Here is an 18,340-nt window from a genome sequence, read left to right as displayed (position 1 = left end):
TTTGCTTATTGTCATAATAATTGACAGGGTTATTTTGCCAATTTATAACAAGACAAATATATATTTGTGACGGAATATTCGTAACGGACAGGTCCATTATAAAATTGTGATGTAAAGAAAATATTGTATTCGCTTCGCTCCGATAAAAGTTAGGAAAATATTCTGAAAAGGGAAATTAACGACCCGTTTGGATATAGATTCTCGAATATTTTTTGAAAAATTTGATTTGGGTGAATTTTGATTTGAAATTGAAGATTTGTTTGGACATGAATTTTGCGGTAAGATTTCGCCCAAAAAGAGGTTTTAAACTATATTTGGGGATTTGAAGTTCTGATTTTTAAAATTTTTCAAAAACTAGATTAATTCTATAAATAAATACATATTTAAATTCCTTTTTTTTTTTTGTTGAAAAAGTACTTCGAAAACTTATGGCCAAACGCCTAATAACAAAAAGGTAGAGAAATGATTTAAAAGAAACATTTCCTGAAAGCTGAAAAAAGAAAAATACCAACCCTTTTAGCATATTCAACGTATGGTTCACGTGCTCCAAGAACAGTAAAACGTTGAATGAATTTTAATAACTCAAAAAGGAAACGCAACTCAATCTGATTTCACATAGAAAAGCGAAATGCAGATTCTTGGCAATTTCTCAACTTGATAAGCTTCAAGTATTCAGCTGCTCAAATCAGAACATCTGGTTGTCAAATCATCGTCTATCCAAATCCTTGCAGTAGGTGAATCTTCTCTTTATAGCTCTTTGTTAGAGTTTTGAGCTATTAAGCATTACCTAACTTGGGTACATTTTTGTTTTTTTTTTCAATCTTATCTTGAAAATGTGTGGTTACCACAGTTCATTTTTTACAGGATTAGATGACAATTCATTTCTTAATCGGAATTCACATAGGTTTAACAGTGTTTTTCTGCCGTGGGTAGTGTGGATAAGGTTATTCATATTGGACTCAGTTGCTTGAGGGTTATCTGACGAAGACCTTAGTGCCTGTGTGGCCAAGCTTCTAGGAAGCTAAAAGTATTTTTTTTTTTTGTTTTGTTTTGTTTTGTCTAAAGAGTACTTGTTTGGAAATTAAAGATGTTTGGCCAAAACAGAGAAGTGCTTTTGAGCACCAGCGAAGCAATTTTCTGCTTTTGAGAAGAAGCTACAAATTCTAGCTTCTTCCAAGAAGCCAAAAATTAATTTTTTCAAGACAAAAATATTCTTACCAAAAAATTATATTTCTCAAATTATCTCTCATTAATTTAAATTTTTTCTTTTTATTCTTTTGTTTCTACCATACATTTCTTTGTTTGTCTTATTTCCATCATTTTTTATTCTTCTCGTATTCTTCTTTGAAATAATCTCTCTACTATTAATAGATCTCTTCTTTTATGTAGGATTTATGGAGTAGATTTTTAATTTATACTAAACGATGTATATTAATATGTTAGAATCGTCATGTAAAGAATAAGTAATACCATATACCAATATTATTTCTTTGGATAACGATATTTTATATTGACTAAAATCTTTAATATATATTTTTACTTTATGTTTTATAAATTCAATTCTCTTTTACACATAATACTAATTGAAATTGAACATTTACTGTCCTTTTTTGCAATTTGATACTCAGAAGTACCTTTTAGAAAGATTGACCAAACACAATTTGCTTATCAAATATTGCAAAAAGCACTTCTAAAATGAATTGGCCAAACACAAACTACTATTTTACAGAAGTACTTTTTCGAAAAGTACTTTTGAACAAAATACTTTTTAAAATAAGCAGTTTTTGGCCGCTTGGCCAAACTGGATCTTAATCTGGTTCCCTTTCACTTTAGGAGCATGTTGATCCCAAAAGTTCCATTTTTTCGAACTCCAAAAGGAAAATAAGAAGTTTGTGAGAGAATGTATCACATGTCAATGTTTAAAATTTACTACTCAACTTTTGACTATGATTTAAATTACCCTCGAGTTGGAGAGTTATTAGGGGGTCAAGGGTAAAAACGATACTTCTTCCAAACAACGGGGTAATATTAGACCAAAATTCTAAGGGAGAGCAAAATTGCTCATTCTGAGTGCAGCGGCAAATTTGACCCTTTTCCCTTATTTGAATATAGAATACAGTTTTGATCGACTTCCACTGTCTTAGAAAATCTGTTTCCAAGAGTTGGTTATACTTGCAATAACAGTCCATATTTGTATGTGAGGCAAATACATATTCCACTAATTGGAGAAGTTATATTTCTCAGTTTTTTAGCAATGATACTAATTAAAGCACTTTCAATTCAATGTAGGAACATTTAGCATTTTGTTGTATATGAGCTGATATAAAAATGTCGCATAAACTAATACTTGCAAATTATGCAGGCTCCGATTTGCTCAATGAAAACAGAGGGTCAGAGCACAGATATACTGGAGAATACGAGCAATGTACATAATAAATTGGCTCATCCAATGATCCATTCTTTTTTCTCGGGATTCCAAGAAAAGGTCCAGGAATGTGTTAAGGTTTGTTCCTCCCTCTTCAAAATGCTTTCTACCTGTTGACGTATATTTTAATATGTATTCACAAATTTTCTTCATTGCTGTAGTCAAATTTCAAAAGACTGAAAATGCGTCATGATACATCAATCTCATCAATCATTAGAGGTAATAACAGAGGAGCATCTGCAGTCATAGATGTGGACAAAGAGAAGCAATTACAATCTTGGAAAGAAAATCCAAGTTGGGTTGATCAACCCCCAGATATAAAGGTAAAAACTTAATCAAATTGTTGGTCGGGTGCAAATTCCTATTGCTGCACTTTAAGACAACACTGAATGGACTGCTGAAGCTAGGCCCTCATAGCACTTTATTGGGATATGACCTCCTAGTTTCTCGTGCTGTATTTCAGAAGGATGATTTCAACATTTCAAATTTGAAAATTTCATCAAATAGATATTTACTATATATTGTAATGTTATTGTTAGGTCCATTAACTCATATCTCCACCACAGATCTTCTTTCTATTAACTTATTCAGTCTTCTTTTATAAATAAAATTTTTCGACCGTTTCTTGACTTGTGCATGTTACATTTATGCAAAGGCCGTATTAATCTTCTCTAGATAATTCCAATTTTATACCACACAAGGAAGTAAAGGAGGAGCATAAAGAATTTTGATCGTTTCGTAGTTTATATTTTTTTCTAAGAATGCTCCAGGAGGATGGTATGGTAGATAAAAATGTTACATATAGAATCATATTAGAATGGTTGAAATGGAGAAGTGCTACCGGAGTGTTATGTGATATAAGGATACCTACCAAAGTAGGCAAGCTTTATAGAAAAGTTGTAAGACCAACAATGATATATGAGAGGAATGTTGGGCTGCTAGAGTCCAGCATATCCACGAAATGAGTTTTGCAGAGATGCGGATGCTAAGATAATTGTGCAGTCATACAAGAGTATAAATGATCGCATTCGATAGAAGGTGCAAGTAGTACACATTGAGTATAAAATAAGAGAAGGTCTCTTTATATGGTTTGGTGATGTCCTACATCGACCTTCAGATGCACCGATTCGCAAGTGTGAAACCACAGTGAATGAAGGTATTGATGGGGATGAAGTGGACTTAGAACCACATAGAAGGAAGTTGCTTTGAAGGACCTACTATCTCTTCGAATCCCCGCATATCTAGCAAAAGATTAGGGCAAATATAAAAAATAATAATAAAGATCTATATAGATGACACCAATTAGTTAGGATTAAGTTTTTGTCATGGTATGTTTACTTTAGTCCTATGGCTTTTTGGAGCTTTTTAGTCCTGTAAGAGATTTATATGCTAGTAGAAAATACAAAGATCTTCTAATACTCCCTTTGTCCAATTTACGTGACGATGTTTGACTGGGCGTGAAGTTTAAGAAACAAAGACCGACTTTGAAAACTCGTGGGCTAAAACAATTTGTGAGTATAAAATTATGTCATTTAGGGTAAAATGTGAAGTTTAAAGTTAACTTTAAAAAAAATATTAAATAGGAAAGTATGTAACATAAATTGAGATTGAGGAAGTACTTTATTGTTCTATTTTTAATTTTTACGTATAATATTAGACTGAGATGAGCTGAAATGAAGTGACAAGGTCAGTAGTAATCCTAAGCCAACTCCAACTGTCATGGGAATGAGCGTAGTTGTTCGTGTTGTATATTTGTTCGAAGAGGTCAGATCTTCAGAGACGTGACCACCACATGTGATGTACATTGTAGAGCTTGTGATGTTTGATCGTCTTATGAGGCCTTATGATTTTTTTTTTTTTTTGAGAAGGTAATGTGAAGTTAAATCCTTGCAGGTAAGTGTACCCAAAGGTTCTCTGTGCAACCTGTGTGTGAAAGTTAATGTTGGACTGCCCCCCGAAACTGTGTATGACATTGTAACTGATCCTGAAAATAAAAGAGTCTTCAAGAATATCAAGGTAAGATATCTCATTAAGATGTTGGAAAACCTCATTTCACCACAATCTGTTCAACGAAAGTAGTACTGAGGGCAGTAAAGTTTTTCCCCTTTGTATCTCTTCTATCACTCTTCTCTTAAGCTATATGATTATGTGCCTTTTCATTTCTTAAATCTGATGCAAAGTTTCTACATATATCAGGAAGTAGTATCAAGGAAGGTGTTGGTTGATGAAGGTTTAAGACAAGTGGTGGAATTAGAGCAAGCCGCAATATGGAGATTTCTTTGGTGGTCAGGAACTATAGCTGTTCATGTATTAGTGGACCAGAACAGAGAAAACCACACAGTAATGACCGACATGATCACTGATTAATGGCTAGGTTTTTATAAGTTAGACCACACTGCCTATTTTTTTGTTATATCACTTATTAACAGAAAAAGGTGAGAAACCTATCATGCAAGTATTATCTTTGCCAGTAGTTTTTGAACTTTCAATAATCCAGTAAATATCTGCATTAAGTTTGATGCTGAAAAACTATCAGGTTTGTTCTTGATATATAGCAATCTGTTACACCAGCTGGCAGTTTACAAAAGTAACCACACAACTTGGAATCTTTTGTCTCACCTTGATATATTGCGAACCAATATCCTTATGCAGCATGAAATTGCAAATTCTCACTTTCCACTCCGAGTAATTTAGATTTGAGCCTTTGACTGTAAATACTAGCACAGTTCTAAGCTGAAGAAGTGTTTGAGAGTGGTGCTTTTAGACAAAGAACTTCTAAAAGTCTTTGGAAGATCACTGCAGGTACTTCTGTTGCAGTCACTAGAATAATATGCCTAAAAGGTAGAGCTTTGCGTTAGATGCTTTTTTTAAAACAACAATAGTATCTAACAGCAAACCTGACATCGTGGTTCGCCATAATTCTAGTTGATGCTAGTTTGCAGAACTGCAATGGAAAAGAAAACTAGGATTACATGCAACAACCACCCAGTATAATCCCACTAGTAGGGTCTGGGGAGGTCTGCGTACCCCTACCCTGGGGTAGAGAGACTGTTTCCGATAGACCCTCGGCTCCCTCCCTCCAAGAACTCCTCACCTTGCTCTTGGGGTGACTCGAACTCACAAGCTCTTGGTTGGAAGTGGAGGGTGCTCACCACTAGAGCAATCCTCCAAAAACTAGGATTACATGATTATTCACTTTATCCTAAACCAAGAAATTTTGCAATTATATCATGTTTACGCTACTATAATATCAATTGTAGCTTTTGGTATTTCTCCTACGTACTCAACTTTTTTTTTTGTCTGTTTAGATGACATTCAAGCAAGTGAAAACTGGATTCATGAAAAGATTTGAAGGTTGCTGGAGAGTGGAACCCTTGCTTGTTGATCAAGATCTTTGTCATCCCTTCAGACCTAATACATTAGCAGATTACATTTCATACACTAAAGGAAAAGGAAGGATTGGATCGACAGTTAGCTTGGAGCAACTCATTCAACCAGCTATTGTACCTCCTCCACCCATTTCCTGGTATCTTAGAGGAATAACTACCAAGACGACCGAGATGATTATAACAGACTTGCTTGCTGAAGCAGCTAGAATAAGAGGATCTTCCAACAATGATGGTTACCAAGGTTTGAAGGTAAATGAGGAATCTTCTGTTGAATCCAAAGTAGGTGATATTCGTGATATAAAAGAAAGGTGGGCCTTGAGAAGGAGAACGGCAAGACATCATCAGAGAAGATTGTCTCCAATTGCCAAGTCATCATAATCTCTATTTTGGCAGTGTAATTTGTGTAAAGCACATTCTTTATTGTAGCATAGCTGATAGGGCTACTCTAGCAATGTATGCTTGGTGTAGCAAATTATAGAATAATGTATAACTGAGTGTCTATTCTGATTTATTGCAATATAATGGACTGATAAATTGTTGTCTTCATGTTGGTGCTTAATTGCTGAAGCTCTCATCTGCAGTTGGCCATCTCCTGCATAGGTAATTTAGGTCTCACATCTGGTACAGTGATCTATGTGAATTCCTAAGTTCCTTAACCTGCCTGATGTACTTGAGTTCTACTACATTTCTACTACATCTATATATTTTTAGGGCACCTGGCAGTCACTGACAAAGTGGAAGTTCATCTACCTATAGTACACACTACTTGAGTTCTTTTTTCTTTTCTTTTTGGGGCTGCTGTGTGAGTTTCTTCTTGCTTTGGTAGTTTTATTTACTTGTTCTGTTGGCTAGTTATTCCTTCTGGTCGTGGACTATAAATAGGGACAATATGGGGGAGATTAATTCCTGGATACTGATATAGAAGCAAATGGACCATTGATTTTTTCACTAAATAGGTACAGAGCAGGTAATTCATCTTCCTGGCCACACAAATAGGTTGAGTTTGGGATAAACAGATACTCAGGTTAAAGCACTTTCGACCAAATAATGGCAGCTCTGATATCCCCCACAAGTCTCCAACTCGGACAGGGGCAGCTTGAGCTATATATACCAAGACTTCTTTTTAAGTTTAAGCAGTGTGTGAGAATGTTCCTCTCCAAAACTAAACCAAGTTGCGATGTCGTCTCCTTGCCTGCCTATGTGAAAATGAATCTGAATTGGGTGTGTCAAAGAATGTTTTTGGTGGACTAAAAGAAGCAGCTAGTCCAGTACAGGAAAGTTTGAACTCTTGAAAAGCTTGGGTGCTGATTTTGCTCTTATTAACCAAGGAGAATTTTGAAGATTTGGGAACTCTTTTAAGTAACTTTAAAGTTTCTATTTTACTCTTGATGACTTGTTCTTATAGTTATAAAAATATCATAGCATATTTTAAACATCAAGTTGTAAGCGTACCTTTCACACGTGACGAATGTCCTTTCACTCCTTGTTCAGTCAAACTAATAGCATGTTTGGCCAACCTTCTCCGATCTTAAAAGCACTTGAAGTGTTTGGCCAAGCTTTTGGAAGAAGAAAAAAAAGTACTTTTGAAGAGAAGCATAATCAATTTTGGAGAAACATAAAAAGTAGCTTCTCTCCGATAGCACTTTTGAAAAAAACACTTCTCAAAATAAACTGATTTTTGTAACTTGGCCAAACGGGCTATGAGCCATGTAAAATGAAATGGATAGAGTACTAATGTCAGTCGTGTTCTCTTAAGAGATGAGTAGGGGTGTACAAAATAAATCGATAAACCGCACCAAACAGATAATCCGAGTCAAACCGGAGAAAAAAAAACCCGATGTGATTTGGTTTGGTATTGAAAAATAAAACCCGACCATAATTGGTTTGGTTTGGTTATAACTAAAAAAAAAAATTGTCAAACCGAAACCAAACCAACCCGATAGTACATTTATATAATTTTTGAAAAATATTTTATACATTTAAATATTTATTGTAATGTAATTTATAAATATTTTTTAAACTTTTTCACAGTTTTATCTTTTAACGTATTATTTCAAATTTAGACTTAACATTCTTGAATGGTAAATAAATTTTATAGCCCATAAATGTAGTAACTCAAACAAAGTTCAAATCAATACTATTGCTAACAAAAGAAATTCAATTCAATACTATGAATGGCGATAGTGTTGGATAATTATTTTAGTTTTACATTTGTTTATAATGAAAATGCATAACTTAGTTTATCTTTTTCTTTAGTGCTTTGTTATGTAATTAATATTAGTACTTATTAGCTATACTTATTTTAGCATGAGCTATATAATATTTTTAGATTATGTTAATTTTCATTATGGCTTATTAATTAGCAATATTTGTTTTATGCAATTTTATTATTTTATTTTTGTTATTGAATATTTTAGTATAATGCTATGACTTATCTCATATTATTGTGTTAGTTTTTTGAAAAACACATTATATAATTATATTTTACTAGGACTTAAGAAATATTTAGAGTACAAGTTACATATTTTATGCTATGAAGACTTTACCGGGAAAAAACCCAAAAAATCCGAGATTAAAAAATCAGACTTTGTTGGTTTGGTTTATAAATTTAAAAACTCGACACCATTGATTTGATTTGATAATTGAAAAATCCGAACTAACCCTGACCTATGTACACCCTAGACATAACTCATGTAACAGTTCTATCCTTTCACTTCTGTCGTATCTTTCTTGTCACCGTCAGCCTAGCGAATTAACTCTCCTGGTACTTCAAGAAGACTGGACCCCTATGTTTGGAAGAAAGATTAGAACAACAATTTCTCCTCCAATAGAGACTACTTCAGAGGAGGCCAATAGCTCTTAAGCAGGGATCTTATAATGTAAGTAGCCCACAGGATGCTGTAACCAAAACACAACATTAATATGTCGGAACAGTTAACAAGGTAACTTCTAACATTCAGCATACCCATAACAAGATGCTCTTCTGCTCAATAAGAGACAAGGAGGTATAAAGAGATAATACCAATTGATGAATGACTAAAATTTGAGGATCGATTCACAAGGATATACATTAACCATGCGATGCAACGGATTATAAGTTACAACATGTTAGAATACACATCTGAAATGGCATGACCAGAGAAGTTTGACAGTTTTGCCGACAATTGGTTGAGGGTAACCAATATCTTACAAGCTGCTAATAAACTATATAACCCAGAACCATGATACAACAGAACCAATTGCCAGACCTATCACTAAGAACAATACAAGTACGGTCCCAGCTATCTCTGCTTTTTGCAGTTGGACAGTTTTTGGACCCAACATCATTAACACACTAGTCAGGTAGCCATTAGTTAATCCCAGTAGACAGGTTAGTATTGTCACAGGAAACTCCGTCCTAAAGAATTTAGGCCCGTGTAAGCAACCATAGAATAGAGGCAAAAACAACAGCCTTGCGAAGCAGGCACCAATAGCAACCTTGGCATTATCAAGAAATAATATAGGAGTCAGAGACTTCCCAACCAGATCAAACACATTGAAACCAGTAATCAGTATGATTGGATACCAATCCTTCAGAAGTTGAGAATGCACGTCTTCTGTGATATATCCTGGAAATATACACAAGGTGACCACATAAATGCTGAGGATGCCAAACCCGTACCATTTTACTGTCCCAACAATGTCCAGAGTTGATCTCCATAATTCCGGAGTTAAGTCACCCTTATCCTCTTTCTCCTCATTCAAAGCCTGAATTTTAAGATCATTGTAGTATTTAATTACCGGAAGCCTATGAGCCACATTGTAAAAGATTATGCACAAAATCGTCACAGCAATGCTGAAAATGAAATAAAGGTTAGCACTCCTTCTCAGCCCTTGAGCATCTTGTGGATATACAGCTTTGGTTAAAATCCTAAGCAACGAAGCCAGGACACCTGCAACATAGAACAAGAGTCTTAAGATTGCTACATCCCAACTTGCTGAACTTAATGTGCTGATTAGACAAAAAAGTGAGAGACAAATGTTAAAATCAAGAGAACTAGAGCAGTATAATTACAATATTATGTTCTAGCTTCATTCTGTGTTTAGGTTACTAGTAAGGTTCATAATTCTGTTATAATTAGGAATCTCGGTATTTAGATATCTTTCCTTGTTTAGTTACTTCCACTAACTCATTCAGTCTGTACTTTCCTTTTCTCTAATAGTCAAAACTTCTATACAAAGGAGCTTCTCGTATAATGTTTATAACCAATCGCAATAACACATTTTCTCGTATTTTTTTCTTTTTTCATATGGTATCAGAGCCTCTATTGTCAAAAACCTAGTAGTTTATCAGCGGGGCCTTATGTCGCATGTGTTGTAAAGTGTTTCTTTTTTTCATAATTTTACTAGTCTCGCCTCTTTCTAGTGACCGTTCTAGCGTCATCACGTTTCTTTTTGGACGACCCTTCGACATCATTGTTCACTGTTCCAGCTACTATTTTGGCCTTTGTTTAGACATCACGCCTCATGATTGTCTAGGGTTTTACTGATAGTCTATGTCAGCTGAGCTATCATGTTAGCACTTCAATCAAATCTGTCAAGTTGGCGTCTATATATGTTGACCAGTCAAGCCAACAGTAGTCACACACTATCCCACTCAGCTGCCACATCATCACCCAATCATCACTGCCACGTCATCAAACAGTAACTTCTTTCGGTTTACTTGATTTGACTATCAAATTTTGATTGTAAAATCATATTGCCTCAGTAACTTGAGTTTGAGAAGGAGCATGTTGCAAGTCAAAAGAATTATTTTTCTCAAAAAGGTCAAAAGAATTAATGCAGCTGTATGATAAAATGTTCTAGATTAATTTTGTGTTTATATAATAGTATACATTATAATTACTAATTCTATCATAACTAAGAATCTCAATTATAAGTACTTTTTCTTATTTAATAACTTTCTATTTCTAGTAGTCCAAATTTCATTCAAGGAAGCTCCTATATAGGAAGCTCTTGCATGTTCTTCATCGCCAATTGTAAAAAGAAGCTTTCTCTCTTTTTATGACAAACACATTTTGATAGTCGGACTCAAAAGACATTGCATGCAATATCTTCAATAATGACATTACTACAAGAAGGAGCTCAGCTATGCCCAACAAGAGATAAAATTTGCTGAACAATAGTTAGCATTATGTTTTTGTTTCATTTGTGTCGCATCTTCTATCAAAAAGAGCAGCAAACTATTTTCAACAAAATGGTTAAAGCAAACTTTTCCTTCTTTTTTTATGAGTTCAATTAGACATAAAATGATGGGTAAATGAAAGTCATCTATTCATCTTTGGTAAGGCCATCACTGGAAACACTTCCCAAAGTCATTCTCATGAATGATCTTGGTTGTTATTTTATGGATCCCCCTTATATCAATCACAAAGAGTGGTCCAGTCAGTATGTTTGCAGAATGAGACAGAGATCTTAAAGCTTCTGAGAGATAGCAAACATCTATTGCTTAAAAAAAGAGAAGCAGAAGACCCTATCAGTAAAAGAGATCCATTGAGGTCTCTCGTCCAATTTATCGAAGGAATACGGGGGATGACTCCCAAGAAGAGGTCAGATTGACGTTGAGTCACCACATTTTGGGACTGAAGAAAGTCCTTAGCGGTCCGGTAGTTGTAAATTCAATTGGTATATGAGTTGAGGTTTTTTGTTTTCTTCGGGGATAAGTAAAACGTGAGTTGACTTTACTCCTTCCTACCACCTTGACAAGCAAATGGTGTCAGATTGTTGAGACGAATTACATAGTGACTGAAAGAAGAGCACTCGACTAAGAAGAGTCTAAAACATTAGTTGGGTCAAACTACATTTAACTAGCTAAACTACAGCACGCGCCACAGCTTTAACCGAATCTAGATCTAGGGTGAAGATAATGGGGACTATGAGATTTTAATCCAATTGACAGAGATGATCTGCAAGACAAGATAACATGCTGGACAATTAGAAACACAAGTTGCTGCAGCTTTAGCAGATAGCCACATTCACGAAGGAGAAGATTTTAAAGTTCCCCGTATTCTGAACAGCTGAGAAAACAAAGTTCATTTACAAAACTAGTGAACACATCATGCTGACTCAAAGGCAGATAATTTCCCTGAACATCTATTAGAATATCTAGTGTATTATTAACATGAATAACACTCGGTAAGAATAAGACACAGATTGAATCAACTATAACTTTAATATCAACTAAACGTTAATCCCAAATAAACTGAGATCACCAAGTGAATCATCTGTTAATTCAGGTCAATTTCATTCCAATACATCTAAATCAAATAATACAAGTAACAAGATTACCTATACGGGTTGAAAACACAGATGCAACAGGCCAGCTTTATCCCCTACATAGTACTTCATATGTCCCAATTTATGCAATGCTCTTTCCTTTTTAGTCTCTGACCCCAAAAAAATAACACCTTTCTATATCTAAAAAATTTAATTTTGAACTTTCCATTATACCCAAATGAGATGATTTATATCCACAAAAATCTCTATGGCTTGTTTAGACCATAATTTTCACAAGTCTGTTTGTCATACCAAGGCACATAAATTGGGATAGAGGGAGTATGGTCTTTGCGGAATTGGAAAAACTAAACAAATCATCAAGCGAAAGATCAGATGCTATCACCAAAAGATGTAGTACCCATTAACATCAGACTCAAATTATCCACCGAAAAAAGCCAATCTAGGTCAGATACTGAAAAGTCAACGAGTAAAATGTGGAATGGTTAGTATACCGGAAGCAGCAGTTCCGGCGACGGTAGCCTGCATGTACCTGTCCGGCAACTCACCGGCTGCCCCAATTACTCCACCTTGAACCAACGCATCAGCAATCCCGCAAAGCCCAACCAATCCGACCGTAACATAGAATCCACTATACACTCCAATACTCCCCTTAACATAAAACACATCCATCAACGGCACCGTAACAAGAGCGACAACGAATAGAAACATGCCGACATTAATCCGCACAAAAGCACTGGTTTTATTAGCGAATGCAACAATAAAGAGGAGGCAAATCAAGCCTATGATCATGTAAACAATGGCGAAGATACGGTCGACCATAACGTCTGGGTAAAGGTAAGAGAAGTAGTCGACGGCGGTGATGAATGCGTTCCATGGGAGGAGGTAACCGGTGCCGAGAGTGAAGTAAATGATATAGGCTATGTGGAATGTATCCTTTGGAATTTTGGGATTAGAGGAAGGAGGTAGTAGAGATGTGGTGGATTCGGAATCGGCGATTACAGTGGTTGCACCCATCGGCGGTCTTCTGTCCTTTTTCGCTTTTCTTTACTTTTTTTCTTTTTGCGATAAGATAAGAGTGGTATTTTCGTAGTGGTTAGTAGGATCAGCTTACGTGAGATAGTGGACCATGTGAGGAAAAAGATATTACTCCACCAAAATAGGATTTAGATATTTTTGCTAATTATCATCACAAATTATAGTTGGATAAATAATATATTTAGATCTTTAATAAATTTCACATACAAAAGTTAGATTAATCGGGACCTAAATATAGATACAGAACAATAATACATTCAGCTAATTGTGGGAGAGGGGATGTGGACAATAATTGGAAATTGAGAACGAGAAGAAAAGGAACGACGTGTAACAATGGGTCAACTATTTGTGTATTATAATTGAAGGAATGTTAATTGAGAATTGTATTTGGTGTTTGAGCTAAGCAAGTCAGACTTCTAAACAAAGCTGGTGACGAAGATGATGACTGTTTTCTGCCCGAGTATATTCAATTCTTCTTTTTTGTTTTCTGTGGGAAAGATGGTTTTTTTTTTGTGGTCTATAAAATTTACTTTCATTACTTCAAAACAGAAGGTGCATACAAGGAGAGTGGTGCAGGTGCACCACTGGTAGCATAAGGAATCAGATATTCTATAGTTCCATTTCTGGATGGATCATTACAAAAAGACAGTGGTATCAGTATCTATATAGCTACATTCTTGATTGTAGTGATTGTCTTGTGCTTGTACTTGTTGGTATCGTGGTTGGTTTACAAAAATACAAGTGCGGGTGGATCTTCTACGAGCCATGCCTGTTAGGTCATGTGTGTACTCCTTGAGGACAAAAATAGGTACTTGTTCGATGGTACACACATCAGAACCATTGGGCAACTTAGAGTCATATTATTACTTAGCTAAAATATATGCTACCATATCTGTCTCCCTGTAAGTATGCTGGATGATAGGATCACCCAACTGCATTAAAGAACATGCAATCATCAACAAAATTTAAGTAACGCGAATTACGTTGTTTTATGATGGTAATTACTCTTTTGCGTCTGTATACGGTCGAAATAGATTTCAGCCTTGGTGTGTCCGGTACGGTTCGAAGGTCGGTATATCGAAGTAAGGTTCCGAAGTGAGCACGAACTAACCTAGAACCCGGGGAGGCCGGTCCGTGTTGAGATCGATATCATAATCAAACTCGAACAAAGATCGAACCATGACGCGGGTAGATCTATCGTACTGATAATCCAAAAACCAACCTACATCGACCTGGAATCAATTATCGGGCTCGAACCAAGATCACAAGTTCGAGCCGAAATCAAGCTCGAACCAAAATCGAGGATTCTAAGCAAGATCGATCTCGCAGACAAAAGCCGTTGTAATCCCACTAGAGGGAATCTTGGCAGAAATTATGGAAAAGATAATTTATCATGGGTCTCCCACTGAATGTTTATTTTTATTATGCTTAGAGCCAAACTCCTTCACTATAAAAGGGCTTGGTTATCATTTCTGTGGGGGACATCTTTTCCTGAGATTTACATTGTAATGAAAGTATTTTTTCCTTTACAAGAAAGAGTGGTTATTTCAGATTGATTCTATTTGTTAAATCCTAAGGTTCACTATTCTTGATTACTTTGTCTAGATTACATTTTCCCCAATCTATATTCACATTTTATTTATCCTTGCATTTTGTATTAAGTTGCACTACATATCTTTGGAACTGCGTATAAATTCAACTCTATCCATTTTTCGGGTAAACAGTTTGGCGCCCACCGTGGGGCCGAGGATAACAGTGGTCACTCATTTCCGAAAACATCTTCAATTTAGGGTCGACTACGAATAGCAACCGACCGAATGGCTTCACCGACCGATTACGAAGCTGGCCTTCAAGATGAAACCAACAACTTGGCACCACCCGAGGCTCGAATCCAAGCATCCGAGATTCGAGCCGAAATACCACTGGATGTCAATTCACAAATTGCTTTGGAGGCAAGTCAGCGTTCCGAACCAGAAAGAAGCATTCAGGGCGGTGCTCAATCCATAGCCCAAGACACCCAAAGCCCAGGAGAAATCGGGGCAAGCTTACGCATGATCTTCGAAATGTTGCAAGCCCAACAAGTAGCGATAGCTCAGCTACAGAGCCAAACTCGTGCACATAGCAGGACGGTTTACAATCCACTTCGAGAAATCACCCCCAGAACAGAGCCTGCCATAGTAAAATCTAACGAGCAGGAATCGGGGACTAATCCCGGAATTACTAAATTGCTCGAAGAACTCACAAAACGAGTCGAAGCAAACGACAAGAGGGTGGAAGCATACAATGTCAGGGTCGACCAAATCCCAGGGGCTCCACCAATGATAAAAGGGCTTGATTCGAAAAAATTCACACAAAAGCCTTTTCCGTCGAGTGCGGCACCGAAGCCAATCCCCAAAAAATTTTGTATGCCCGAAATTCCCAAATATAACGATACGACCGATCCTAATAAATATGTCACCTCTTACACATGTGCCATAAAAGGCAACGATTTGGAAGACGATGAGATCGAATCCGTGCTGTTAAAAACGTTCGGGGGGACCCTCTCGAAAGGAGCTATGATTTGGTACCACAATTTACCACCGAATTCCATCGATTCTTTTGCCATGTTAGCAGATTCATTCGTAAAAGCGCATGCTGGTGCCATAAAGGTTGCAACGAGAAAATCAGACCTCTTCAAAGTAAAGCAAAGGCAGGGAGAAATGCTGAGGGAATTCGTATCCCGATTTCAAATGGAACACATGGAATTACCCCCGGTCACAAATGACTGGGCCGTACAAGTTTTCACCCAAGGGTTGAACGAGCTAAGTTCAATAGCATCACATCGGCTTAAACAAAATTTGATCGAGTATCCAGCGGTAACTTGGGCAGATGTGCACAACCGATATCAGTCGAAAATTAGGGTCGAGGATGATCAGTCAGGGGCCCCGTATGGTTCTGTTCATCAGAACAAGACATTTATTAATCAAAAGCAGATCGACAGAGAACAAAGGTCGAACAGAGACCAATATCGACCGTACATCGCCGATCGAGTGAACAACGGTTCAACACGCAACACAGTTCGGAACAATCAAAGAATTGATCGGGGACAAAATTCTCGGGGGCTTATGAGTAAGGGCGGCTTCGATAAATATGCCGAGCCTATAGAAGCACCTCGATTATCAGAATATAACTTCAGCGTTGGTGCATCCGCCCTCGTGTCGGCCATCGGACGCATCGAAGACACTAAATGGCCTCGACCAATGCAGACCGATCCTGCTCGAAGAAATCCCAATCAAACGTGCGAATATCATGGTACCCATGGTCACAGAACGGAAGATTGCAAGCAACTGAGAGAGGAAATAGCTCGCCTATTTAACAAAGGGCATCTTCGGGAGTTTCTGGGCGATAAGGCAAATAGCCATTTTAGAAGTAGGGATTTCGGCAAGAAAAACGAGCAAGAAGAACCACAACACGTTATCCATATGATCATCGGCGGCATCGATACCCCCCGGGGACCAATGCTTAAATGCACTAAAACATCGATGTTGAGGGAAAAGCGATCTCGGACTCAAGATTACGCACCCATGGGGACTTTGTCCTTTGGTGATGAAGATGCAGAGGGGGTCATCCAACCCTACAACGACGCGCTGGTAATATTCGTACTCGTAAATAAAACTAAAATTAAGCGTGTGTTGATCGATCCAGGTAGCTCAGCCAACATTATCCGATTGAAGGTAGTGGAGCAGCTCGGCTTGCAGGATCAGATCGTACCTGCAACTCTGGTCCTAAACGGGTTCAATATGGCATGCGAAACCATCAAAGAAGAGATAGTCTTACCAATAAACGTGGCCGGAACCGTCCAGGAAACAAAGTTTCACGTGATCGAAGGCGATATGAGGTATAACGCCCTTTTCGGAAGGCCATGGATCCACAACATGAGAGTTGTGCCTTCGACCCTACACCAGGTCCTCAAAATTTTGACGTCGGGAGATGTCAAAACGATGTACGGAGAACAACCAGCCGCGAAAGAAATGTTCGCCGTCGACGAAGCCAAACCAGTGTCCTCACTTTCACCGATAAAAGGATCGGGACCGGAAGGAGAACGGGACACCAAATAGCAATCACAGACATCGGCTTCAACCCAACCAGACAACCAGGAAATCGAAGAGGATGGAGACCAAAGGGTCCCTCGATCTTTCGTAATTCCCGATGACTCCGACGTCAAAAAATCGACGATCGAGGAGCTAGAGCAAGTCATATTGATCGAGCGCCGGCCCGAGCGAAAGGTATACCTGGGAACGGGGTTGAGCCCTGAACTTAAGAAGAAACTTGTTCAATTTCTTATCAATAACATCGATTGTTTTGCCTGGTCCTATTTAGATATAACAAGGATCCTGCCGGACATAACGACGCATCAGCTAAGTTTGGACCCTAGGTTCAGACCGGTGAAGCAAAAAAGAAGACCCCAGTCCGACAGAAAGAACGCCTTCATAAAGGACGAGGTAACTAAACTTCTCAAAGTAGGGTCAATTCGGGAGGTAAAATATCCCGAATGGTTGGCCAGCGTAGTTGTAGTCCCTAAAAAAGGGGACAAACTTAGAATGTGCGTGGACTATAAGGATTTGAACAAAGCATGCCCCAAAGATTCTTTTCCGTTGCCCAACATCGATCGCATGATCGATGCCACGGCCGGCCACGAGATCCTCACTTTTCTCGATGCTTATTCCGGGTATAATCAAATACAGATGAACCCGGAGGACCAGGAAAAAGCCTCATTTGTCACCAAATATGGAACATATTATTATAATGTGATGCCCTTCGGGCTAAAAAATACAGGGGCCACTTACCAACGCCTAGTGAATAAAATGTTCGAAGAACAAATAGGAAAATCAATGGAAGTTTATATTGATGACATGTTGGTCAAGTCCCTGCGCGCAGAGGACCATTTAATTCATTTGCAGGAAACGTTCGAGATTCTGAGGAAATACAAAATGAAGCTCAACCCCGAAAAATATGCCTTCGGAGTCGGTTCGGGTAAGTTCCTTGGCATCATGGTGTCACATCGGAGAATAGAGATTAACCCCGATAAAATCAAGGCCGTTGAAGACATCACCGTTGTAGACAGCGTGAAGGCTGTACAAAGACTAACGGGTCGGATCGCCACCTTAAGCTGGTTCATCTCAAGATCGTCTGATCAAAGTCATAAATTCTTTTCTCTACTAAAAAAGAAGAACGA

The 18,340-nt window shown here is 37.5% G+C and overlaps 2 protein-coding genes across 3 annotated transcripts; one reads left to right on the top strand and one right to left on the bottom strand.

Annotated features, from left to right (window-relative positions):
* The first annotated feature begins 499 nt into the window (after positions 1-499).
* LOC104116463 (uncharacterized) lies at positions 500-6,360 on the top strand. Of its 2 annotated transcripts, none has more exons than XM_009627323.4 (6): positions 500-730; positions 2,363-2,503; positions 2,587-2,748; positions 4,319-4,441; positions 4,622-4,765; positions 5,734-6,360. In XM_009627323.4, the coding sequence occupies exons 2-6, from the start codon at positions 2,378-2,380 to the stop codon at positions 6,190-6,192; spliced, it is 1,014 nt and encodes a 337-aa protein (XP_009625618.1). In that variant the 5' UTR covers positions 500-730; positions 2,363-2,377; the 3' UTR covers positions 6,193-6,360. The 2 variants fall into 2 exon arrangements, with proteins under 2 accessions (XP_009625618.1, XP_009625617.1); XM_009627322.4 differs by having other exon boundaries at positions 544-734.
* A 2,460-nt stretch (positions 6,361-8,820) lies between these two features.
* LOC104116464 (equilibrative nucleotide transporter 1) lies at positions 8,821-13,194 on the bottom strand. Its single transcript, XM_009627324.4, has 2 exons — positions 12,582-13,194; positions 8,821-9,746 (listed from the first exon to the last, which is right to left on the bottom strand). The coding sequence occupies exons 1-2, from the start codon at positions 13,102-13,104 to the stop codon at positions 9,019-9,021; spliced, it is 1,251 nt and encodes a 416-aa protein (XP_009625619.1). The 5' UTR covers positions 13,105-13,194; the 3' UTR covers positions 8,821-9,018.
* Between the last annotated feature and the right edge of the window lie 5,146 nt (positions 13,195-18,340).

This window comes from Nicotiana tomentosiformis, chromosome 11, assembly GCF_000390325.3.
Source record: "Nicotiana tomentosiformis chromosome 11, ASM39032v3, whole genome shotgun sequence".
Classification (NCBI taxonomy): Eukaryota; Viridiplantae; Streptophyta; class Magnoliopsida; order Solanales; family Solanaceae; genus Nicotiana; species Nicotiana tomentosiformis.
The sequence above is the reverse complement of the archived record's forward strand: the minus strand, read 5'-3'. Positions and strand labels throughout refer to the sequence as shown.

Coding starts and splice junctions, on each gene's coding strand:
- LOC104116463 (XM_009627323.4), top strand. CDS start 2,378: ATGAAAACAGAGGGTCAGAGCACAGATATACTGGAGAATACGAGCAAT. Junction 2,504..2,586: donor AGGTCCAGGAATGTGTTAAG/GTTTGTTCCTCC, acceptor TCATTGCTGTAG/TCAAATTTCAAAAGACTGAA. Junction 2,749..4,318: donor ATCAACCCCCAGATATAAAG/GTAAAAACTTAA, acceptor AAATCCTTGCAG/GTAAGTGTACCCAAAGGTTC.
- LOC104116464 (XM_009627324.4), bottom strand. CDS start 13,104: ATGGGTGCAACCACTGTAATCGCCGATTCCGAATCCACCACATCTCTA. Junction 9,747..12,581: donor CGCCGGAACTGCTGCTTCCG/GTATACTAACCA, acceptor TCTATGTTGCAG/GTGTCCTGGCTTCGTTGCTT.